Below are 25,848 nucleotides of genomic sequence, written 5' to 3'. Positions count from 1 at the left end.
ATTGATGGTTTCATGTTAGAGTTCAAGAACACCATGGACTCAGGCTCTGCAGTGCTGCGGACCATCAGGGCTTGGCAGACCATGTCATGCTAGGGATACAGTCTTGAGCTTGTGCCTTGCATGCTCCTTAACTCCCATGTTATTTCTCACTCCCCCATTTTATTTTAATTTTTTGGATTTTGGGTCATACCTGTAGGTGCTCAGAGCTTATTACTGGCTCTGCTAAGGGATCAGTCCTGGCAGGCTTGAGGGACCATATGGGATGCTGGAGATCACACACGAGCGGCCACGCAGAAGGTAGATGCTCTACCTACTTACTGTCTCTGGCCCCAGTTGCAGAGACTTTAGAAGAATGGCTAATACTAAGTCTTAGAATCTGAATTAAAAGTGTTAGCTGCTGGCCATCTGGTATTTTGTGAAGTCAAGCAGCATCAGGCAATGTAAAGAAAATGTGTCATTTTTGTGGCTGCATTGGAGGGCTGGGAGGGACTAAGTGTTCAACTTGGATGGGGTAGGGGGAATAGTAACCCTTCTGATCCACTTCTGATCTGGCCACGGGCACTCTGACCTTTGCTTCACTCAGACTTTGCTTTTTCAAATTTCTCTCACCTTTTTGTCATCCTTTTTTGTAGTTGCATCTCATTTTCTTTGGCTACTATGTGTAAATAATTCTTCCTTACTTGGTCTGCATGTTTTATTTTCCTCTGCTTGGCAACTTGTTCCTGAGGAATTTTTTCCCCTTCCTGTTTTTGTCTGTTCTTCCAACTTGACATATGCCTTGCCGACCTGGTGGAGTTTCCTTCTTTATTTATACGGTTTCTGCCCTTCTGTTCATGTACTGGACAGCGTTGTGTTAGGGTGGTGGCTGTGAGGGAGGAATGTCTCTCTGTTCTGCCCAGTACCACAAGCACGCTCCGTAGTTGGCGAGCCCTTGAAATGGCTGGAGAGACTGAGGGACTGACTTTGACGTTTCCTTGTGGGTAGGGAGCCTAAGGATAGCCAAGTGGTAGAGTGCTTGCCTTTCAGGTCTTGAGGACACATTCCAGGAATTCCCAGGACACTTCCTTCAGCCCTCCTACCTAGTACTGAGACCATGTGGCACGCCATTTGAGATCTCTGTACCACCACAAATTGTGCTGTCTCCAGCTGTTGGGTTACCTCAAGCAACTGCAGCAGAGACAAGGGAAGGAAAAAAAAATAACAGCCAGTTCAGTAGCGGTTAGCTGGGGCTGGAGGTGGGAATTGGGCACTGTCTGTAAAGGACCTGAGGAACCTCACTGAGAAATGGAAATGCAGTGGCTGTGGAAACTGAGTCAGGGTGATAGCCGCACCACTCGGTGATGGAATCAAATCAGTGAATCCTGCTTTGGGCAGGGCGAATTTTATGATTGGTGGAATATGCCCAGTAACGCTGTTAAATGGCCAAACCAGTGTGAGCCAGAAAGCGGTGAGGCCAGAGACCCAATCTGTGATGGAAGGGTGTTCACGATACCTACAGTCTGTTCACTCTGTAGATGCTTGAACATTTCTTTATACCTTTTTTGTTTTTTGGGGGTGGGCACACCTGGCAATGCTCAGGAGTTATTTCTGGCACTGCACTCAAGAATCACTCCTGGCAGTGCTCAGGGGACCATATGGGATGCGAGGGATTGAACCTGGGCTGTCTGTGTGCAAGCCCTACCTGCTGTACTATTGCTCTGGTGCCCAGATGCTTAAACATTTATAATAAAAAACTAGGAAGTAGAAGCTAGGGAAGGTTAGGAAAAAGAACCTAAAGCATGTGCATCTGGCTGGTGACCGCTGTAGGAAATGGTGTCATACGTGCTTGGGGAATGTCACTGGTTTCCTGCTGTCTGGTACATGGAGGGAAGTGGTTCACAGTTACTGACTCCACCTCCAGTGAACACAAAGACACAGTGCTTCCTGTACTCCAGTCCTCAGGGGGATTCCCTGTGGGCTCTTCCTTCAACCCCCAGGAGAACCTGCTGATGAAAGCAGGCTTCTAGTCTGTCAACAAAGAATAGTTTATCTATGAATTGATTTTTGTCCCAAGCAAATACTGGTTTTTTTTTTTTGTTTTTTTTTTTAATTGGTCAAGCCTTTTTTATTTTTTACTATTATTTTTTAATTTTTTTTCCCCTTTATTTTTAATTAGTGTATCACCGTGAGAGTACAGTTACAGATTTACTCATCTTTGTGCTCTTGTTTCCCTCATACAAAGTTTGAGAACCCATCCCTTCACCAGTGCCCGTTCACCACCACCAGTAAACCCAGCATCCCTCCTACCCTCCCCAATCCCATTTCCCCCCACCCCACTCCGCCACTGTGGCAGGGTATTCCCTTTTGTTCTCTCTCTCTAATTAGGTGTTGTGGTTCGCAATAAAGGTGTTGAGTGGCCACTGTGTTCAGTCTCTAGTCTACGTTCAGCTGGCATCATCCTTCCCCCGCATGGCCTCCAACCGCATTATACTTGGTGATCCCTTCTCTGAGTTGCCCTCTCCCCAGAATGTGAGGCCAGCCTCCAAGCCATGGAGTCAGCCTCCTGGTACTTATTTCTACTAGTCTTGGGTGTTAGTCTCCTACTCTGTTATTCTATATTCCACAGATGAGTGCAATCTTTCTATGTCTGTCTCTCTCTTTCTGGCTCATTTCACTTAGCATGATACTCCAAGCAAACATTGTTTTGTGTGTTTCTTATAGTTTTGTTTACCCTTGAAGCATTTGACACATGACAAGAGTGGCCATCTTTTTATCGATGTTATATGAATTCTTTAGTATGAATTTTTTTTTTCCTTTTTGGGTCACACCCGGCCATGCTCAGGGGTTACTCCTGGCTCTGCACTCAGGAATTACTCCTGCTGGTGCTCAGGGGACCATATGGGATGCTGGGAATTGAACCTGGTCGGCCGCGTGCAAGGCAAATGCCTTACCCACTGTGCTGTCACTCCAGCCCTAGTATGAATGTTTTAAATTCAGGGTCACTCCAGTCCTAAAATGAATGTTTTAAATTCAGTGGTAGCACAGCAGGTAGGGCCTTTGCCTTGCATGCAGCCGACCCGGGTTTGATCCCCACACAGCTTACCAAGAGTGATCCAAGTGCAGAGCCAGGAGCACTTTGAGCACTGCCATCCAAGTGCAGAGCCAGGAGCACTTTGAACACTGCCATCCACCCTAGGCCCCCCCGAAAAGAACGTTTGTATTCAATAAAAAGGGCTACAGATCAAAACAGATTGTTTCTTAATCAGAGAAGTGACAAGCTGCTGGCTTGTTTATGAACAGCTGGCATTTGGAAATGCCACATCGCAGGAAGGGGAATTGCAGAAGGAGGAGCCTGGTGTTAGGGTGCAAAGAGAAGGCCACATTCCTTGTCTGGTGTGTGGGGATGAAGGGAATGGGGCTGTGGTTCCTCATTTTTCCTTGGGTTGGTGCAGGGCTATTACTACTAGAGGAATTGATGGGGTGATCTTGATGTGCATATGAGTTCATTGGGACTTGAATCTGTGTAAGTGTAGTGATAGAATTGAACTGGTGAATCTTCAGTGATGGTGATTGAACCCCACTGGAATATAGTTCCTCAGGGCCTGTATTGAAATAATCAGTTCCTTTAGACATCTGCTCTGGAAAATGGAAGGTCCTTTAAAAAAATATTTTCTTTTTCCTTTTTGATTATTGGCCACACCTTGTGGTGTTCAGGGGTTAATTTCTGGCTCTACTCAGGAGTGACCCCTGGTGGTGCTTTGTGGGATCATATGTGGTGCTGGCGATTTAATTGGACTCAGCCGGTTTGACTTGCAAGCCAAGTGCCTGATTCCCTATGCTGTCTCTCCAGCCCCTCCCTTTGTTATTGTTATTGTAGATGCCTGGGGGTTGGCACACACACTTGATTGTGGTGTTCAAGCATTATTCAGTTGTGTTCTTTGGGGTCGCACACTTTTTTTGGTGTTGTTTTATTCTGGGGGCATACCTAGCAATGCTCAGGGGTTATTCCTGGCTCTGCACTCGGGAATTACTCCTAGAGGTGCTTGGGGGACCATATGGGACGCTGGGGATCAAACCCTCATTGCAAACAGAAAAACAGAAGAGCCTTAAGGAGTGTCCTATGTGTGCGGTGTCTGTGAGGGTTGAATTTATGTTCTTATGCTCCTGGGATAGGTTTTTTGAGCCACAGAACTATGCCCTCTAGGTTTCCTCTTTTTAAAAAAGCAATTCTGGGGCCCAGAAGGTGACTTTGTGCTCTTGCTTGGCAGGCTCAGGCTTGTGAATTCATAGGCTGGTGCTAGCACTTGCTTGCACTGAGGTGATAGGACAGTCCTGCTGTTTGGGATCCCCAAGAGAAAGGGCCCAGAAATGACTCTGGCTGAGGAAATGCCCCTGGCAGGAGGGAGGCCATGAGCTTAATCCCAGGATATGCTGGGGTGAGCCAGACCATCCCACTTTCTGGAAGGGAAAATTTTCAAAAAGCAGAACCAGAAATGTCCAGTTGACAATTCTTTTGATGGGGACTTGGGTGTCTTTCTGAAACCATGTCTCTGTGTCTGAGTCAGCGACCGAGTGGCCTTGGTCTGCGCCTGTGCTCTCTGCTTTTCAAGGGCTTTGTCTTCCTGCTGCTGTCTTGAGGTGAAAGTGAAGCCCTGTCACCAGTGTGCAGAGATTTGGGGCTGCCCCGCCTTAAGAAATGAATGCACTGAGTTTTCTCCCAAGGTGCCTCCCTTTCTTCATTTCAAATGGCTTGGAAATTTTTTTGTTTTGGAGCTCCTGATAAGAAATCCTCAAATTTAAAAGGGACTGTTTGTGTGGTCTGTTCACCCCTGAGGGTGGAGGTTTCCTTTGAGAAGTTAGCAATGAGACCAGTGAGAAAGCACAGAGAAGTGAGCAGCTGGCCAAGAAGAAAGCTCACATAAGCTATTCAAATCTTGGCTTCCAGGGAAATGTTTGGGTAACACTTTGGAATTTAGGTTTCTGTCACTGTCTAATAGACTGTAATATTAGCTATTTATAAAGAAACAGATTATTCGTTGCGCTAACTGGGGGTGGGTAGACAGAGATGCTGCAGCTGCTGCTTTTCTGCATTCTGGGTTCTCTGCTCTAGGCAAGGCCAGTCTGTGCCGAATTCTCACTGTCACTGAGTCTTGCCGAGCCCCAGAACAGAGTCATTACTGCTCGTCTCTCCAGGGCTCTAGCAGAGCATTGATGTACTGTCTTTCCTGGGAAAAATGTTAGCATCTAAAATTAACATCAGCTTCAGCCTCCTGCCTCCAACTTTCACTCAGGCTTGACGTGAAGCTTCTCTGGGCAGTTCTGACTGGGGCTTTACACCCAGGTTTGTCCCTAGAGCAGAAGCACAGGCACTGCATGGGACTGAACGTTGATGATGTTATTTGGGGTCCTTTGTGGCCTTTTTCTTTTAAGATGTTTTCAAACTGCAGTAAACAATCCATCTTGAAGACCATTGAAAGTAAAGCGCAGGAGTGTTTTCAAGAGCGCAGCAACAGAGTGTGTGGAAACTCCCGGGTGGATGAGGGGGAGCAGTGTGACCCTGGCATCATGTACCTCAACAACGACACATGCTGCAACAGTGACTGCACGCTGAAACCTGGAGTGAAGTGCAGGTGAGATGTCCCACAGTAGCAGAATGACATTCAGGGCTGATGCAGCAGAAGGTTCCTGCGCATGGAGCATTCACTCCATTGCTTGTATGACAAAACCCTTCTTCCTGCTCACTCTGACACAGCCATCAGAGTTCAGAAGCATGTTTAAGAAGGATGATTTAACACAGACACAGAGCTATGTAGTTTTTTTGGTTTTCATTTTTGGGCCATACCTCACGATGCCCAGGGGTTACCCTTGAGTCTGCACTCAGGAATTACTCCTGGCAATGCTCGGGGGGCCATATGGGATGCTGAGGATCAAGCCCCGGTTGGCTACGTGCAAGGCAAGTGCCCTACCCGCAGTACTATTGCTCCAGCCCCAGAGCAACATACTTTTAAAATGGTGCAATATTAAATAAGGTGCTAGCTCTGATATGTACTGCTATGTATCTGTGCAGTAGGTTACGATTATTTTTTATTGGAAGGGAAGAGGAATGGGTTTTGGGATCACACCAGTTTTGCTCAGGGTCTTCTGATCAGTAATCAGAGAGGTCACACCTAGCAGTGCTCGGGGGACATTGTGTGGTGCAGGGGATTGAGCCCGAGTCTCTTGCATCTAACGGATGCATTCCACCACATTGAGCTCTCTCTGTTCCCACAAAAGCGTTAAAGAGATGAGTTCCTTTGGACCTCTTTGTGCGTACGTAGGCATTGCTGGGTGATTCCACACAGGCAGAATATGTGCGGGTGGCACCAGCACCAGGAAGTTGGGCATGCACATGCAGACGGCTCATGCAGGGAGGCCCTCTCCTGTTGGATATGAAACTGTCATATGTTTTTCTTCTGCAGTGATCGGAATAGCCCTTGCTGTAAAAACTGTCAGTTTGAGACTGCCCAGAAGAAGTGCCAGGAGGCTATCAATGCTACTTGTAAAGGCGTGTCTTACTGCACAGGTATGTATGGCCATGTCTCTTGGAATAATTGGCTTGCACACATGTACAAGCTGTCCGTGTGTGTGTACATGTGTGTTCACGTGTGGGTACTTGTGTGTGTCCATAAGCCCATGTGTATGTCCATCTAGCTGGTTCTCTTGAAACAGTTTGATCAAATGTGTGTATCTTTGTAAACCAAGACTGTTTTGTTCAGTTGGTGACAGTGTATTAACCTCACATGCAGGGTTTGATTGATCATACTCCCTTGTCTGGGATACATGTGTAAGATGTATTGTTAAATCTGTGAAAGATTTATTGTTCCCCTTTTCAAAATACATATCATTGAAGTTAAGATAATGTGTTTTCAATACTGTTCTTGTTTATGGTTTTGATGTGCAGTTATTGCATTTCACCATCACCAAAGTGCCCAAGACCTTTCACCAATGACTTTATATCTAGTCCCTCCTCTGCTTTTCTCCCTCTTCCTGCTGCTTGGTACTCTTGAGTTTTGTCCATTGATCTGTTCTTTATCTATTTGTCTGTTGAGCATTTGGGTTGCTGCCATACCTTGACTATTCTACTAAGCATTGCAGTGAACATATGTGTGCAAATTTCTTTTTGAATTAATTTTTTTTTTTTTTTTTTTTTTTTGCTTTTTGGGTCACACCCGGCGATGCACAGGGGTTACTCCTGGCTCTGCACTCAGGAATTACTCCTGGCGATGCTCAGGGGACCATATGGGATGCTGGGATTCGAACCTGGGTCGGCCGCGTGCAAGGCAAACACCCTACCCACTGTGCTATCGCTCCAGCCCCCTGAATTAATGTTTTTATGTTTTGGGGCTGGAAGCCAGGAATTGCTTGAGTGGGTCCATATGGAAGCACTAGTCTTTGTGGTTTTGGGCCCACACCCAGCAGTGTTTAAGACTTAATCCTGGCTCTGTGCTTAGGGATCACATTTGGCAGGGCTCAAGGGACCAGTTCTGTGGTGCTGGAGATTGAACCCGGGCTGACTGCATGCAAGACAAGTGTCCTGCCTACTCTACCATTGCTTTGGTCTCATAACAATACTAATTTGATGTAGCCCCATTTATTTGTTATGCCAGTGAGTTATCATTGAAAACACCCAAGATCAGTACCCTGGTGCATTCTGCCTATTTTTTTTCTCTGTATCTTATGGATTCTGATCTTGAGGTCTCCAATCCACCTTAAATCAACTTTGATGTATAGTATGAGATACGGTTCAAATTTCACTTCCAAAACGTTGCATGTGTTATTCAGTTTTCATTACTCCATTTCATGTGCCCAACTCCTGTCATAGATTTACTGTCAGTAAATCCGAAAGCTTGTCTCTGGGGCCTCAAGTCTGTTCCATTGATCTTTATTCCAGCATCACATATTTTTGATTACTATAGCTTTATATCACAATTTAAAGTCAGGAAATTCAGTTCCTCCCATCTTCTTTCTTTCTTTCTTTTTTTTTTTTTTCAGAATAGTTTATATACTTAATATTTGCAGGATGAGTATATATCCTTGAAAATAGAATAATGTTTTAGTGTGACATTCTACCTATCTTCTTTTTTGGGAAAACAACACTGTTTTCAGAAATTATCTCTGTTGCTTTGTATGCCAATGTGTACATATCTGTATGTGTATGTAGCTTGTTGCTTTGGGCACCTGCTGAGTGTATAGTCATGTCTTACTTTCTGCTCACCAACTAATAGCTGCTTGGATTGTCATCATCTTCTAAAATGCCCCCAAACATCTTTAGTACTGTGTCTAAAAAATTTTCCACACTCGTCTGATACTGATTTTGATTTTGTAGAACAAATTTGATTTTGTTCCACAAATGTTTTTCAGGCATTTTAAAGGTATATTCAGGGCATCATATGCTGAAATAGATGGTGCAGAGCACAAGCCTTTCTGAAATTTTAGCTCTTACTTCCACTGGTAGCAGGTTCCCTCAATTATTTTCTTGTGGATATTGTGATTGCCTGGTGCCTGTAAAGTGTTTATGAAACCAGAGGGAGAATAAAAAGTGCTTATTAAGTATCTGATGTATATTAGGCACTTAATAAAAGGCTGCTTTTGTTGGCAGTCAGGCAGATTGCTTTCCCCTTTTGTTCAGCTCCATAGGCCTTAACGTCCAGATTCTTTTGGTTGGTTCAGTGCCTTGGCTGGGCAGGACCTCAGCGTCTGGGCATGGTCCCTGTTTCCATGTGCTCATTTCTCTCTTTCTTTTCTGTGTTGACTTACTGCTTGTGCTGCTGATTTTCCAGAATGAGTCACTCATTCTGCCCTCTCCACCCCCATGGTAACAGCCCACTGGCTTTTCTTTGTCTTTAAGAATCATTGATTCATTCCAGAAATATGTATTTTGCATCTGCATTGTGATAGGGTGGATCTCACTTGATTAATGGGATTGATCTTTATTCTCCTGGAATTCACCAATCTCGCAGAGGGAAAACAAAGTAACTAGATAATCACATAGATCTAAATTGCAAAACCTGTAATGAAGAAAGAAAAGATGCAAATAATGATTGAGCTCTCATGGCGGGGAGGATACTGCTCAGGCCATAGCGTCCTTGGGTTGTGTTGAAGACGAGACTTCTGAATTGGAATGGAAGCCCTCAGAGTGAGGGGACTAAGCACCGGGTGGGCCGAGCAGCAGCTGGTGTTCATTGAGATGGAGGATTGAAGGCAGACTGGGAAGGGACTCATGGCAACCTTGTGTTTCAGGAAACAGCAGTGAGTGTCCCCCTCCTGGAGACGCTGCAGATGATACCGTGTGCCTGGACCTTGGCAGGTGCAAGGATGGGAAGTGTGTTCCCTTCTGCGAGCGGGAGCAGCGGTTGGAGTCCTGTGCCTGCAATGGTGTGTGTTTCTGAGCCCCGGTTCGGGGAAGTGATGGTCTTCCCCTCCAGGCCCCCTCTTGGGTCTGGTGGAGGAGGGAGGGGGAGAGCAAGGACATGTGTGTATTTCAGAGACAGACCACTCGTGCAAGGTGTGCTGCAGAGATCTCTCTGGCCGCTGTGTGCCCTATGTGGACGCTGAGCAGAGGAACTTATTTCTGAGGAAAGGAAAGCCTTGTACCGTGGGCTTTTGTGACATGAATGTGAGTATTTCTGTGTCACCCAGATGCAAAGTTTGGGTTGGTAATTATTTTTAAGTTGTGGGTGGACACTGCAGTGCTGGGGGCCTTGTCCCCTGCACCACCTGGCCCCTTCCTCCTGCAGCCCCCACCCCCAATACGTCCTGAGCCCTGTGGTGTGATGTTTGTAAATAAAGTAGTACCCCTGACCCAACAGTTCCCAGTGGGATCCTGAAGCCTTGGATAGTACCACATCCTGTACCACATGACAATACTCTGTAATGAAGGGCAAGTCTTCTCTATGTGATTATCCTGCACATGCAAGCACTGCTTGAGTATGGCGTGTACTCTGAAAAAGAATAAAAACTAATTATGGAAGTGTCAGCAACAGTGTATCTTGCTTAGGTTCGCCTCTTCACCTGAAGAGATTGCCTGTGTCAGACAGAGCTGGGCCCGAGTTGTTTGCTTTTAATGAAGCTTTGTACATGTCAGCTGTTTATGTACAGGCATGTTACTTGCTTTTAGAAATGATTCTGCTTTCTGTTCACAGGGCAAATGTGAGAAACGTGTACAGGATGTAATCGAGCGTTTTTGGGACTTTATTGACCAGCTGAGCATTAATACTTTTGGTAGGTGATTCTTAGGGTCATTGTTTGTTCTGAACAGAGCAATTTTGCTTTTGACCTTAGAACAGTGAGGCCTCACGCTATGCTCTGTAGATGAGGGAAGGTCACTGCTGGTGTTGGAAACAGCTTCAGTCTGGCTGAAATCAGGGGCTCATTCTACGTCTGCCCTGTGTAGCTTGGGTACACATGCTTTCAGACAAGGGACGTTAGTTCAGATATTGGGTTTTTTTTTTAGTAGTTGAAAATTGAATGTGTAGGGCTGGAGAGATCGTACAGCAGGTAGGGCGCTAGCCTCGCACTCAGCCACCCAGGTTCTATTCCCAGCATCCTGTATGATCCCTTGAGTAATTCCTGAGAGCAAGCCAGGAGTAACCTCTCTGACCACTGCTGGGTGTGGCCCCCAAAACCAAAATAAATAATAGAATTTAAAAAAATTGACCATGTGACAGTAGGTACTGGGATGTGATAGAACACTTGACTTGAGTGTGTGAGGCCCAAGGGCGTTGATCTCTAGTGCCATACAAAAAAAGAAAAAGAAAAGCCCAAAACCCAAAGGACCAGAGAAAGTACAGTGAGAGGGTACTTAATTTTGCACACATCTGACCCAGATTTGATCTCTGGATCACATAAGGTTCCCTCCAGCCCTGCCAGCTGATCCCTGAGCATAGAGTCAGGAGTAAGCCCTGACCGGGTGTGACCATCAAAACAAATGGCAAAGCAAAAAATAGAAACATGGAAATGGAGCAAAAGCATAGTTCAGCGGCGTGGATTATAAACTTAACTCTTTGAGCTAAGAATTCATGTAAAAGTGGGTCTCAGATTTTGGAGAAGGAAGGATTCTGACCTCTAGGTTGGTTGTAAAATGATACTCATGGAGCAGTATTATTAATAGTAGCCTTTTTTTAGGGGCAGTATCCCAGTGATAGTGTTGAATGGTGTGAACTCTCAGGAGGGCCGTTTCTGGGAACGCACTTGTGTGGGGCGGTGGGCTGACCTGACGTGTGGAGAGGCACTACCTGGTGATCATTGTGGCATTTGACACTACAGCTGCATCTAAGCATATTTAATATTTGTAAAGTACACGATCATGACATTCACCATTTGGAATTTTCACAGGGAAGTTTTTGGCAGACAACATCGTGGGTTCTGTGTTGGTTTTCTCCTTAATATTTTGGATCCCTTTCAGCATTCTTGTCCACTGTGTGGTAAGTCACCAGTTTTTAAGTAATGAAACATTCTTTGGCTGTTTTTAAGCCAAGTTACGTAGTGCAGACCTCGCATATGCAGACACCAGTGTGATCTTTGGCACCACAAACAGGTTTTTAAAAAAGTAGTTGCCGCCTTGTACACAACAGTTGGAAAAGATAAGCTTATAGCAAAGTCTACCTCTTATTTTTCAATAAAATGTGTGCTCTCTCTGGGAAAATAATTCTGCAAAGAATTGCATATTTTGTTTATGCTCAGGTATAATTCCTGAGGAATTTTGTGCTTCTGAGCATAAATGGGGGTAGGGGATAATACAAAGGCTTGGAATGCGTACCTGGCATAGGGTCCCAGTTTAATCCATGGTACTGTATTGCCTTTGGAGCACCATTGGTGGGGAAGTCAGCCCCCTCACCCCAATCCCTAGGCACGGGAAACATTTTCACTAGATTTGTGTAAAATCTCTGATGTGTGAAGCTTCTGAAGAACAGAAATTTTAGGGCTTGAGTGGTAGCTCTAAGGGTTGATGTGCAAGATTTACATATAGAACACCTGGGTTTGACCTTTGTCACTAAGTGCTACCAGTGCACTGCTGGGAGTAGCCCCTGAAGATGTGTTTCCTGCACTATATAGATTCGTACACTATATAGACTAATGTTTTATATGGGTTTTTTTTCAGCCATACTGTCTTCCAAGTAGGGTGATTTTCATTCAAAATGAATAACAGCTTACAGTTGAGTTGGGCTTTGTCTGAAAAACACAGATACTTAGAATCCTGGCACTCTTCAGAAATGTTTCCATTGACTTGCTGGCAACTATCCCTCAGCGCACTCCTCCTCTTCCGGGTGAACAAATGGAGGTGGGGGGAGCTCTAGGGAGCGCTATGTTACAGCAAAACTGTTTTACTGGTGTGGGGGCAGCTCTGACAGAAGGGCAGCTGGGACCACCCGCCTGCGTGATTTTCCTTAGAATTGCACTGACTGCTTTTAGCGGACGTTACCTTCATGGAGGGAGGGACCTGTCCTTCGATTCTGACCAAAGTCCCTGATAGGGGAGGGCAGTGGATTGCTTCTGACCATAGAAGTACTGTCAGGGAAACGAATAGAAATCAGACTTGAGTGGGTCTGGCCTCCTATCTTGCACATTGTCATCTGTATGTTATGTATTGGCTGTAGGGGGCTGGGGACATTAGCTACAACTTTGAATTCATCCTTCTTCAGAAGTACGGCTTGAGGACTTATGTATGGCCTAGTTTCCAAGAGTTTGGACTGCATAAACCTGGAAATAGCTGAAAGAGTTGTACGGTTGTGGTGGGTGGGCAGTGTGAGACAAGTGCCAAATGAGATGCAAACACAGCCTGTACTGCCCAGTGTTGCCCTGTGTGCCTGGGTCGGGCAGGATCTGACCATATGACACACAGAGCCTTTGTTCTACTGCCCACAGGGGACATGTCTGTCAAAAAAAAAAAAGGCCTTAAATATGCCTATTTCTGAACTTCAGGCCATGGAAACACTTGTAGGCTGATGACAGAATTGTTAGCAGCTTATGTAAGAAACTCATTTTCTATTGAGCGTGCTACACATTCTACAACTCTAGTTCTAAATGTATTCTTCACGTGATATTCCAAATAGTCTAGAACTTACTGTGATCTTGTTTGTGGGAGTAACGCCTCTCTTTTTTGGCTTCTTTCTTTTCTAGGATAAGAAACTAGACAAGCAGTATGAATCCCTGTCTCTCTTTCACCCCAGTGTAAGTACCCCAAATGAAAGATGTCATTTTCTGTGGTTACTCTGGGGCCTTGTGAAGCAGATCTTAAATTGGCCACCTTGAACCCTTCGTTTTTTCGTCTTGCTTTCTGTCTTGCTGGCAACAGTCCCGAAGGGGCTGGAGGGTGAACCCCTGACCATGGCAGACAGATACCAAGCGCTGTGTGGAGGACAGAGGGGGTTCTACAGCCCCTGACTTCCTCCACCAGCCAGAGATGATGAGCTGCTCAGCAATGGCGTCCTTAGTATAGTGAGATCTTTTCCTGACTCGGTTTTTGCTTTTTTTTTTTTTTTTTGCTTTTTGGGTCACACCCGGCAATGCACAGGGGTCACTCCTGGCTCTGCACTCAGGAATTACCCCTGGCGGTGCTCAGGGGACCACATGGGATGCTGAGAATCGAACCCGGCTTGGCCGTGTGCAAGGCAAACGCCCTACCCGCTGTGCTATCGCTCCAGCCCCGGTTTTTGCTTCTTAAGCAGAAAAGTGTTGGGAGCCTCAGTGGGAAAGGTCACCATGCCCTCATTGTAAAAGGCCCTTTGGTGAATAAGGCTGGACCTATTTCATTGTCTCCTGTCTTTCCAGAATGTTGAAATGCTAAGCAGCATGGACTCTGCTTCGGTTCGCATCATCAAGCCCTTTCCTGCTCCCCAGACCCCAGGCCGGCTCCAGTCCACCCCTGTGATGCCTCCAGTGCCTGCGGCTCCGAAGCTGGACCACCAGCGAATGGACACCATCCAGGAAGACCCCAGCACAGACTCGCATGTGGATGAGGACGGCTTTGAGAAGGACCCCTTTCCCAATAGCAGTACAGCTGCCAAGTCCTTCGAGGATCTCACAGAACGGCCAGTCACCAGGAGCGACAAGGCCTCATCCTTTAAGCTACAGCGTCAAAATCGTGTTGACAGCAAAGAGACAGAGTGCTAGCTTAGGGGCAGAGGCGGAGAGTGCCTGTGAGTGTGCAAACTATTTTTATAGCTTTGGCCTAAAATCACTGCATATATTTTGTGAAGACTTGGCAGAAGAAAGGAAGTAACTCCCCAGCAGATGCTGGTCATGTGTTTGGACTTCTTTCCTTCACGTACAGAGTACCACGTGTTTAGTCCCTCTCCTTTCGAGGGGAGGGGAATCTAGCTTATTTTGAAGCTTTCAGGTTTTAGTTTTTCTTTTTTGGTTTGATCTTTAAAATATCCTTCAACCTGTGGTGCAAAAGCAAAATATAGCTGGATTAGGTTATGAATATTTACATTTTTGTAAATCAACTTTTATATTGGTTACAGCACTGATTAGGGAGATAATCAAATTTTTTTATACACTGTAATGATCATTGAATATAATGAGGCATTTAGCAGCTACTTGGTGAGGACAACTGGAACATAGGATTTTTTTTTTTTTTGCCTTCAAGCAAAAGACAAAGGAGATAAAATTATTATCTCCAAAATGTGGGTTCTATTTCTTGGTATTACCTAGAGCTCTTAGCAGGGAGTATTACACATCTAAACTTAAAAATAACTTGGGTTATGATGTCCTCCTTATTCTAAAACAGTGTAGTTTATCAGGAGGGTCAAATAGTGCGATTGTGTTTACAGAATCGTACGAAGTGTTCAAGGCTCCTTAACTTGCAGAGCCGTTTGTGTATGTTTTTTCAGTCTTTTCATGCGTCTTACACTGTTTCCATGCTCTTTTTAAGAGTGTGGCTGCCTCATTTTAAACAGTGGACAGAGGGAGCCTGGCCTCCCTTGGGCCTGAGTGTCTGTGCCTTATTGAACCGGTACTTTAATCCTTTATTAATCCTTTGTCTGGACCTACAACAGGACTCATGCATTATGCATTACTTCTTGCTTTAGTGCTTCAGGATTTTGGACATCTGCATTTACTGTGTGAAGGATAAGAATCATCAGATTGAATTCTTGTTTCCTTAAAGTTGAGGTTAAATCTCTCCCCTCCCCCCAGTACTAAAATGTGCTCATCAGCCAACATTTTAACAGATAACTTGTAAACTCTGAGGGCAAATAACTGAACCTGTGACGAATTGTATTTTTTCCAAGGACGTTTGTTACGCAGATACCTGTTACACTAATACTTGAACCTGCACCTTGTGGTATTTGCTACTTTTAACTAGCCATGATATTCTTATATTTTAGTTACACTTTTGGAATCTGATAGAGGTGAGTGGGTGTGTGGGTGTATGTATGAGAGTGAAGCAATTCCCTTCTGAATGTAAGAAAAACCTTTTTTTTTTTTTATAAAATTGTGACTTTTTAAAAAAATGAAACAGTTCTTTACTTCTTTTTTCACTTAGAGGATTGGCAGGCTGCTCAGGGTATATTTTGTAGCTGTGGCACTGATGACACCTGCATCCATCAATAAATGTTTAATATCAAAACTTTGCCGAAAAACACTAATGATTTTATTAGTCTTGGTGACAGATGCCAGTGTTTTTGGTCCAGGGTAAGAAGAAAACATTCGTGATTCTTAGCCAAGATCTTTCTGCATTGAAGTTAAGCTTGCCAATGAGAATTGGAACCAGACATGGCTTGCTGCAGCTAATGGTCCCCATCTCCCAGGAGACTGAGTTCCGGTTTAGCTTCTGCTACGTCCCGCCAGTACGGCAGCAGCAACGGCAGGGAGGAGACTTTATTCTCTATCAAAGGCCAAAGATGGGAGAACAAAAACTCATTTCCCTTTGGTGACAAGTGTAGTCCATCTGACAAGTAGGATGAAAAGTCCTGCAAGGAGAGAGAACACAGAACACAGGGGCAGCGAGAGTCAGTGCTCGCCAGGGCTGCACACGCAGCACGTCCTGATGCTCAGGCACAGCCAAAGCATGTAGCCTCCCGTGGACAGCTGTGGACTGTCTGAATGTTACACACTAAAACCTCACGTCACTCAAGTGCCTTTAGGTCATCAGAACTAAAAGGCTGTGAGTGAATGTGATGTATTCATTTCAACGAAATGGGGGAAAAAAGAGCTCAGGGCCCAGAGCATTAATCACTGTCACTGTCATCCCCTTGCTCATTGATTTGGTTGAGCGGGCACCAGTAACGTCTCTCTATAGTGAGACTTGTTACTGTTTTTGGCACATCGAATATGCCACGGCTGTAGCTTGCCAGGTTCTGCCGTGTGGGCGAGAAACTCTCAGTAGCTTGCTAGGCTCTCCAAGAGGGGCGGAGGAATCGAACCTGGGTCGGCCGCTTGCAAGGGAGAGCATTAATAGGGTTTTTTTCCCCCCCTGTTTTGGGGGTGGGGGAGGGAGGAAGGGGACTTGGGTTACACCTGACAGTGTCTGGGGGACCAAACGTTGGCTGCATGCAGGGCAAGTGCCTTAACATCTGTACCATCTCTCCAGCAGCCCCTCAGTAGTAGTTTTAACTTAGATTATTAGGTGGGAAGAATTTCAGCTGCCCTGCCTAGAAAAACAATTGCTGCAATACAAGTCCATGTCCCTGACTAATGACATTTTCCATCAGAGCCATTTTTCCTGTGTGAATGCTCTCTGGGCTACAGTGCCCCCACATCCTTATCAGAACCTACAGTGGCTGGGGCAAGAGCAGTAGGACAGCAGGGTAGGGTGTTTGCTGGTGTGGCAAACATGGTCGTATGTGGCTGACCTGGGTTCCATGATCTGTATCCCAAAAGGCCCACTGTCCCCACAAAAGCCAGGTAGTTACTGGCTTTATACAGATTCCAATGGCATTTCTTGTTTTCCTTATCCGTGATCTCTAAAGAAGATTCTCCCAGTTCTAGAATATTCCTGTTAAATCTACAGGACTATGTAAGAGCACTTGCCCAGTGGCTTGCAATTTCTTTTCTAGCAGCATAACTCTGAAGTCATCTCAGGTGGAAGCTGATCTAAGGTGAGCACACTGTACACGCCCTCTTCAGCCTTTCTGCTGCTGGGCCCTCACCACAGGGTCCAATGTGGGTTACAGGTCCATTTCTCTGGGTGAGATGGTAGAGCCTGTGTCAGTATGAGGAACCAAATACCCTGGGTTTGAGCTCCAGTAAAGCAAAACACCTGCTAAGCTCAGTGGCTGAGGCAGTCAGTGTGGGATCAGCTCTTTCCCTTTATCTGTTAAATCTAAGGGGACTGTGTAAGAGCAGCTCTTCTGAAGGGGCTCTCTAGCTATAAGAGTTTATCTCAGTATAAATCTTGGTCCTAAGAGATAGCTCAAAGGGCTGAGTGTATGCAAGAAACTCAGGTTCAATCCTTGCCATCAGCAGGTCATTTGTGTACTTATGTGCCCCTAGAATCTTAAGAAATTGTTTTTGTCTGCTAAGTTTGGTTTTTTTTTTTGGGGGGGGGGTCACATTTGACAGTGTTCAGGGCTTACTCCTGGCAGGGCTTGGGGAACTGTAACTGCTCATGCCTTATTATAAAAGAATCTGTCCTCCATGGTGGTTTTTTGGTCACACTCAGCAGGGCTCAGAGGGACACTATGGGGTGCCAGGAATTGAACCTGGGTGGGTCAGCTGCCTGCAAGGCAAATGCCCTACTTGCTATAATATCTCTCTGGCCCCCATCAATAATTTTTAAATTAGAAGCCATTTATTTCACTGTATATGTTTAAGGGGGTTCCCAGAGGATGTCACACAGGGAATTTAGGAACCAAGCCCACGGAACTGAGCCATTTCTAGGTAACCCACACCCCTTAAAAGAACCAAGCCTGCCACCCTACTGTACCTGACTCTCCTTCTGCATCAGGGTCCACAAGTCAAGTGCATCAGTACCACAGTCTTGGGCTACTTGTAAACAGGCACTAGCATATTCTCCAACTACAGAGTTTAGGCGATTCAATTTGCAACCTGTTGGGGAAAAAAAATTCAGGTGGCAACTGACAGAAGCAAGTGCTGGTTCTTGAGAAAATTCTCCTAGCTGAGAGGTTTCCTGCTCTAGTGAACAGACACATCTTCAGGGACCTTACCTGGCTCAGCATGGAGAACAAAGGGGCCTATATGTTACTTGCCATGGCATGGAACTAAGGGAGCCATCAGTGGTAATCGGGTCCCTGAGGGGCTAAGAAGGATACTAAATAGCCATACAGGTAGGCCCAGGGGATCCAGTCTACTTGGCCAAAGTGCATGCCAGAAGTGAACGGAGCTGGGTGGGTGACCTCTAACGCTAGTGGTCAATTTCGGAGCCGTTGGCACAAGGCATTGCAAGGGGCTGGTCCTGGGTTCTCAGGCATGACACAGTGGATGCTGATAATCTTTCTTATATAATTTCTACTCACTGAAAACAGCCTGATTCAGGCTCAGGGGCGTCTTGGGGCAAGTGTGAGGCTGAGAGTTTGACCCCACACCCTGCCCCACACACCCTGTGCAGGTGTGGCAGTACTCTGGTTAAGGACGCCAGTACCCCACACAAAGTGTGCACTCCCAGGCGAGCATGGAGGTAAGCACCATAACCAGTCAGCACACAAAAATGGAAGAAAAGGGCAATTAGAAAATTAAATGGGTTTGAAAGCACAACCGCTAAGGGGCCCGAGATCCGAGGCTATGTACCTTGCATGCGACACTCCTTTTCCCATGCGGTCTCACAGAGGGGGGGTGGCGTAATGAGAATGATCCTCCTCTTGGGAATATCCATGGACTTCAGGTACTGCACCATACTCTTCAGATTCTCAATGTACTCATCCAGGGGGATGTGCTGCTTGGGGTTCTCCTCTGTTCAAAGGAAATTGACACTTGAGCCCAACTGTTTACTGTTAAGTGGTAACATGGCTAGACAACGCTCACAAATGTATAGGACTCATAGTATTACTAGAAACTGTTCAGCACCGAGGACAGAAAAAGAAGGTGGACCAAATCAAGCAGTCTTCAGAGGCTCCTGTAAATGCTCTCACCCTGTTCTTCTGGGGGCCATCGAACTGGGTGGAATTTGGGGGAAGAGTGAGCCCAGTTCTAGCCTGACTCAGCTGCTGATCACCCACATGGTCTGGATAAATGCTCCACTTTTCTGTACTCTTTCCACACGGGTGAAAGGATGACACAGGATCTACCTCACACAATTGTTGAGTGTGTAAAGCTCAAGGCAAGATGCCTGCCACAGAAGGGCCACTCAACAGATACCTCTGCCACTACCAAGACTGATTTGTTCTTAGTGATCACACATGCACCAAGGCTCACTGCAGGCCTTCTACAAACCACAGTACTTACAGGGGGAAAATACCGCTTTTGATACTTATTTTTACAGGGGAAAATGATACCGCTGCCAGGGCTAAGCACTGCTGGCACTTGGATATATTCACCAGTCTTCTATCTAGATATGTATACTTAGAATTTTATCCCACAGAGGAGCATCTGAGTCCATAAGGAATCTTCAAAAAATTATAACAGGGTCAGAGATAGTACAGGAGGTTAGCCACTTGCATGCAGCTGAGCCGAGCCATAACTGGTTCAAATCCCCAGGATTACATAGTTGCTTGATGCAATTATAAGAAACCACACACAGAGATCTGTGCATGTATCCCTGCCTACACTCCTGAGTATTTCTGATGGCTGGAATGCTAGGGGAGGGCTAATAGCTTTCCAGAAACGTTACAGCAAGTCTTCCTCACTGTGTCAGCACAACTATCACATTTTAAATTTGTCAGCTTTTATTACTTGCTTTACTGCTTCAAGCTGCTGCTGTCTTTGAGAACTGCATAACCACATTCTGGGGGTGGTGCATGTGGCTCTGAGATCGGCCCTATATGCATGAGGGTTGCTTCTTAGCACTGCCACTGTGACCACAGCACTAAAATGTGCAAGCACCACAACCAAATGTGTCAGGGGAACAAAAAAGGGCAAGAGGAGGAAAAGCCAAACAAAACACCTCGTTCTACTTGGCAATTTTGGGTTTTTCCACGTATCTTCAAACACTTCTGTGACTTACCTGTTGCTACTTGCCCACTTTCCTATTGGATTCAGTGTTTTTATTATCCCTCCCTTAACTGTCCACCTGACTGGGTGACACACACACTTGGTACTCCATGGGTCACACTTCATAGCTTCAGGACACCTATGCTCGCTGAGGTCACAACACATTAGTGCGTTGCTCATAAACCTGGCTCTACTGCAGCCAGAAATAACCCGAGGCACGTGGCATTTCAGACTGAGCTCCCGGGACTGTATTTCACACACACACACCACAGCAAGGACCCAACTCACGGGCTCAGGCTTGCAAGGCTCTAACTGCTGAACCATGTTCCAGTACCCCTGCTGCTTAGAGGGAAGGGGTCAGGCCACTCTTGATGGTGCTTAGGAGTCACTTGTGGCACTGAAGTGTCAGTGGGTGGGCTGCAGGCAAGGCAAGTGTTGATAACCCAACTTTCCAAATGAAAGGCTGACTTCCCCTCCTTGATTCTGTGCTGGGCTCAGAGGGAAGAGCAGCCTGCATGTGGCCTGTGACCTCAAGCCACAGTCCCACTTCTTCCAGAAGCACAGGACCTAACTCCAACTTCCAGTGCCCAAGCTGTGTACCTGGGTCAGGAACTGCTGCTGGCAACTAAAGACAAGCGTCAGAAACTCGGCACTCATGGGCTCCAGGAGACAAACGTCAGCTCTGCCAACAACCACACCACCCTCCACCCGCTCAACCCCCAAGTAGGTCAGTCAGGAATAAAATGAACACAAAGCAAGAAACATATAATAGTTCAGTGGGAACACAGGAGGGAATTCAGAAATTTGGCAAAGCTTTACTAAGAGGTAAATAAACAGTTGAAAAAAAGTCTGTTGTGATATAAAATGATTAAAAGTGATCTGAAAAACCACAAAAGTGTTTTTACCTTTTAGCGCACTGTCATTAGCCCCAAAGAAAACCGTTACTGCCACTGGGTTGTCCAAACTGTTCCCTTTCCTGATGAGTCTTGGAAGGATAATTTTGGCCCATCTGGTATTGTAACCTGAAAATCCACGATTCAGAACATCACATTTTCTGAAATGAAAAGTTATTGAAAAGAACTAATGAATTTTGGGCCAAGAGCTCTTTGGGAGTCCCCTACAGTTTTCTGCAACCGTAGGGCCCCTTTGGCGACTGCCGTGCACAGCATTCTGGCCCTACCCAGCTTCCCCCGCAGGAGTGGAGATGTAGACGCTGGTCCCCTTCCGGCGCCCAGGCTCAGGCGACCCTCTCCCACTTCTTTGTGAGGGCCATGATGGGGTCTGCACTCCCTGGTTTCATGTACAGTCAGATGGAGTTGACTGTAGATCAGTACCACTAAAAAACTGGAATTTAAAGGCAACTGGTTTAATCTGGGGTAAGGATGTTTATCACTGTATCACTGTCATCCCGCTGTTCGATTTACTCGAGCAGGCGCCAGTAACGTCTCCATTCATGCCAGCCCTGAGATTTTAGTAGTCTCTCCTTATTCGTTTTCCCCAATGATTGGAGGTTCTTTTCAGGGTCAGGGGAATGAGATTATTGTTACTGTATTTGGCATATTGAAAATGCCACGGGGAGCTTGCCAGGCTCTTCTGTGTGGAAGGATGTTTATGTACACCTTAAAGATATCTACATATTTGTATGAAAGTAAACTTTCTCGTGTACATTTTTTTGCTTTTTGGGTCACACCTGGCGATGCACAGGGGTCACTCCTGGCTCTGCACTCAGGAATTACTCCTGGAGGTGCTCAGGGGACCATATGGGATGCTGGGAATTGAACCCGGGGTCAGCCGCATGCAAGGCAAACGCCCTACCCGCTGTGCTATAGCTCCAGTTCCATGAACCTGGGTCAGCCGCATGCAAGGCAAACACCCTACCCACTGTGCTATAGCTCCAGTCCCATGTACATTTTTTTTTTTTTTCTTTTGGGTCACACCCGGCAATGCACAGGGGTCACTCCTGGCTCATGCACTCAGGAATTACCCCTGGCGGTGCTCAGGGGACCATATGGGATGCTGGGATTTGAACCCGGGTCGGCCGCGTGCAAGGCAAACGCCCTACCCGCTGTGCTATCACTCCAGCCCCAGTACATTTTTTTTTTAATCAACTTAAAACTGAGGGGAAGGTAGAGAGCACATAGCTCCTGTCCGTACCTCTGCCCCCCACCCCCCTGCCGCCCCAACCTCATGTTAGCTTATGTGTCAGTTTGGCAAGTCACCAAAATTCTGTTTGTCTTATTTTTTTGTCATGCTGGGAATTGAACCCGAGGCCTCATACATGCAAGAGGTTTGCTCTACCACTGAGCTGCATCAGTGCTGATACCTCAGCACCCAGAGCTTCAATCCACTTTAGTGAATGTCTTAGTTGTTTCAGTTTGTTAATAAGCCAGTCCTGACTTTTTACTTACAAATACATGATCTGAACTGAGAAGCAGCTCAAACTGCTGTAGCATTTTACCTGTGGGAGATGTGAATTCGATGCCCCTGCCGCAAGGCTGCTGCTTCCTGAGCACTGAGCCAGGATTACCCCCAAACACTGCAGGGTTGGTCCAAAGAGAACAAAATAATCCACAGCATCATGTCATCACACGATTATGAAAAATTAGGGACTTTGAAGCTCCAGATTAAACTGGACAACATGACTAAACCGCTGAACACCACATCACATACAAGACGGTCCTATCTTCTATTTTTCCTTTGGCCACATTTAGTGGTGTTCGGGGGGAGCTCCCAGGGCTGCCTGGGGGACAATGTGGAGCTGGGCATCAAGTCCAACAAGTCTCCAGCACACGCGGCACGTGCTCTATAGCCCCCCGAGTTCCCTCTCCGGCCCCATATTTTAAATAACATGGTAAAATGTTTTATGACCTGGGGTCAGCTTTTGAAAAAACCATGGTGTAGGGCAGCATATGACTAAGGCTACCTGTGGGTCCCAAAGATATTCCAAGGGGGCCAGAGGTGAAAATCGCATAAACGGGTACCACAGTGTGTTTGTTACTTATAAAATACTTGTCATTTTCTTTTCAATTCTTCCTTTAGGTTTTTGCGCCACAGCTGGCAGTGCTGAGTGGTTACTCCTGGTGGTGTCTGGGGAACCACATGGGATGCTGGTGATTGAACCCAGGCCAGCTACATGCAAGGGAAACACAGTACTATTGCTCTGTCTGGCCCTTCTTTTCAACTTTGATTTGGGAGTTTCCCCTCTTAATGACTTCCTTAGCTTATGTGTAAGTTTGGCAAATAAGTCACCAAAATCCTATTTTGTCTTTTTTTTGGTGTGTGTGGTGTTAGGAATTGGACCCAAGGTCTCATACATGCAAGGCTTTTGCTCTATCACTGAACTGTGTCTCCAGCTCATCTGTCATATTTTTAGAGTTTCAAGAAAAAAAGGTATCTAAAATAGAATGCAAGTTTGGACTGACTGTATTTTGCTTGAATTCCAGTGAATTCTTTGCTAATCTAAAATCATATCTATGCACAACTGATAAAGTATTTACACCTTTAGAGCAATAGCTGTATTGCTATTGGGAATCTAATCTAATTAGAATCTAATCTAATAGGAAATCTAAAAATCCATATATAGTTTTCATAACTATTAGGATTCAATTTCACATGGTGGCGAAGTTGTTTTTATTGGAACTTGAGTGCCTGATCCCTCTCCTTTCTTCCCCCAACTGACTAAGAAAGGCCAGCAAAGGTGAACAAGGGAAGAAGTTACTGCTTGAAACTGTATTATCCACTATCTTCAGAGGTGCAACTATATTTTCCATCAATAAATACATACCAATCTAGAAACTATTCTCACCTGGCCAGCTTGTCAGCCAGTGATGCTCCCCATCCACCCTGCTGGAAAGAAAACTGGAGAAAGAAAAGCCCATTACTACTCATCTTGGAATTGGGGCGATTAGGTTAGCACTCCCAAATGATTTTTCTTTGCCTCCCCCCACTTGGCTATCCTCTGGCTTTACAGATGATTGTAGTCCCGTTTCACTTGTGCTCTGGAAATGTGTCGTTTTCTTCCCCATCAACGGGATTTGGGTCACTTGCATTTTCCCCCGAGACCTAACAATTACTTAAAAAAATCTTTATGGGGTTCCAGAGGGATAGAACAACGTGTGGGAGCATGCAAGAAGCCCCGCTTTGATCCACTGCTGCATTCCCCGTAGGTATAACCCTGAACAGCCAGGTATAGCCCTGGCAACCCCCAAAAGCTAAACGTCAAGTCTTGCACTGCCATGCGTATCTGTAGGAGTGGCCCTTGGGCTCCCTTGGCACCGAAGGACAGAGCCCCTTAGGACCATAAATTCTCTATGTGGAATTAAGTATAAGAGAGCCAAAGGCAGGCCCTTGGATCCATCCCTGTGCAAATTCCACCCACAAACCAGCAGTGGGAGCAGCTCAAGGTGACCCCTTGGACCCCTGCCCTCTCAGCATCACCAAAGGGGTCTCTCAAAAAAAAAAAAGAGTGTGTGTGTGTGTGTGGGGGGGTGGGGTGGCCGGCAAGTACTAGTATGAAGGGAGGGCACTTGTCTTGCATGCAATTCACCACGTTGGGTCCTGAGCATTGCCAAGAGTGATCAAACACAAACACTAGGAATAAGGCAGGAATAAGACCTGAGCACCACTGGGTGTGGTTTGTGCAAATCAAAACAGTGCAAAGAGAGAAGCAGGGAGGGAGGGCACAGAGAGTACAGGTGCGTAGGCACCAGCCTTACAGGCCAGTGGCTCTGGTTCGAGCCAGGACGAGCCTGTGAACAGCCAGAGGTGCCCTCCCACCCTCATCACGTGCAAGAGCTACAGGTCGCTCGGTTGGAGAACGAAGTCCACGGGGCTCCACTTTCACAGTGCTCAAGAAGTTCACGAGGGCAAGAGAAGGGTGACCATTTGTGAACTACACATTCCCACGGAATCGCAAAAATCCTACTAAAACCCGAGTTACCAATTATTGGCATATACACAAAATCGTTTTTAGGAGGTTACCCTCGAATTTGTGAACAGGAAGCTGTAACTGAGAAATATATATATATATATATATATATATACGAAGGAAAAAAAAAAACCCCAAAAGATCATGGAAAAAATAAATTTTAAAAACGTTTCCCTTTCCTCCTGAAATCAGCACGTCTCGCGAGCAGAACGAGCAACTGATCTTTTAACTTCACGCCTGGGGTTTCTCTACTCGACATCAAGCTGGTTCCAAGCGTGCTTCCAGGCTCCGGCTGCGCACCGCGCGCGAGGTCCTGGCAGGCGGCCCGGGCAAGCTCTGCGCAGCCGGGCGGGGGTGCGGCGGGCACGGGTGCGGCGGGCACGAAGACGACCCCAGGCCCCGGGAGGTCACCGCACCTGGCTGCTCTCCCCGCGGCCCCACGAAAGGTGGGCGGCGGGAGGGCCAGCGGGCACGGCCCGGGGTGGCGTCGCACACCCAGAAGCCGCGGCCGCACAGGGCACCCGGCCTGCGAGGAGCGAGCGGCGGGTACCTGGGTGATGGAGTCTCCGAAGAGGAACACCCGCGGCCAGTACAAGGCGCTCCCGCAAGCTGCGGCTTCGCACAGCGCCATGACGCCCGCCGGGCAGGATGTCTGGGACGGTCTGGGGGCGGGGCCTGGCAGGACCGGATATCCGGGAGGCCTGGGGGGCGGAGCCTGGCAGGACGGGCTCTCCAAGAGGCGCCTGCGCAGTCGCTGCCTCTCAGCTCCCACCGCGTCCCTTCAGGGCCGTGAGGGTCACGCGCGCTCCCAGTTTGGCTGTTGCCGGAAGGAGCGGGGCGAGGAGTCAGTCAGG

At 46.6% G+C, this 25,848-nt stretch overlaps 2 protein-coding genes across 10 annotated transcripts in view; one reads left to right on the top strand and one right to left on the bottom strand.

Annotated features, from left to right (window-relative positions):
* Positions 1-15,447, top strand: part of ADAM17 (ADAM metallopeptidase domain 17) — a 52,579-nt gene extending 37,132 nt beyond the window's left edge. For all 5 annotated transcript variants that reach the window (XM_055121499.1, XM_055121500.1, XM_055121502.1 and 2 more), the window contains 8 exons: positions 5,410-5,609; positions 6,438-6,541; positions 9,259-9,393; positions 9,504-9,634; positions 10,161-10,239; positions 11,353-11,441; positions 13,138-13,188; positions 13,789-15,447. In XM_055121499.1, coding sequence (XP_054977474.1) covers positions 5,410-5,609; positions 6,438-6,541; positions 9,259-9,393; positions 9,504-9,634; positions 10,161-10,239; positions 11,353-11,441; positions 13,138-13,188; positions 13,789-14,130 — 1,131 coding nt within the window. In that variant the 3' untranslated portion in view covers positions 14,131-15,447. The remainder of the gene's footprint in view (positions 1-5,409; positions 5,610-6,437; positions 6,542-9,258; positions 9,394-9,503; positions 9,635-10,160; positions 10,240-11,352; positions 11,442-13,137; positions 13,189-13,788) is intronic.
* Positions 15,448-15,562: 115 nt separating this feature from the next.
* IAH1 (isoamyl acetate hydrolyzing esterase 1 (putative)) lies at positions 15,563-25,687 on the bottom strand. 5 transcript variants are annotated; one of them, XM_055121505.1, is made up of 7 exons: positions 25,545-25,686; positions 23,873-23,925; positions 22,526-22,603; positions 20,973-21,089; positions 18,709-18,870; positions 17,888-18,009; positions 15,563-15,932 (listed from the first exon to the last, which is right to left on the bottom strand). In XM_055121505.1, exons 5-7 carry the CDS (start codon positions 18,812-18,814, stop codon positions 15,750-15,752), a joined length of 411 nt encoding a protein of 136 aa, XP_054977480.1. In that variant the 5' UTR covers positions 18,815-18,870; positions 20,973-21,089; positions 22,526-22,603; positions 23,873-23,925; positions 25,545-25,686; the 3' UTR covers positions 15,563-15,749. The 5 variants fall into 5 exon arrangements, with proteins under 5 accessions (XP_054977480.1, XP_004609425.2, XP_054977481.1 ...); XM_004609368.2 differs by lacking the exon at positions 22,526-22,603 and having other exon boundaries at positions 20,973-21,121; positions 25,545-25,687; XM_055121506.1 differs by lacking the exon at positions 22,526-22,603.
* Between the last annotated feature and the right edge of the window lie 161 nt (positions 25,688-25,848).

The sequence above is a fragment of the Sorex araneus genome, chromosome X, assembly GCF_027595985.1.
Source record: "Sorex araneus isolate mSorAra2 chromosome X, mSorAra2.pri, whole genome shotgun sequence".
In the NCBI taxonomy this organism is placed as follows: domain Eukaryota; kingdom Metazoa; phylum Chordata; class Mammalia; order Eulipotyphla; family Soricidae; genus Sorex; species Sorex araneus.
This window is presented reverse-complemented; position numbering and strand designations above follow the sequence as displayed.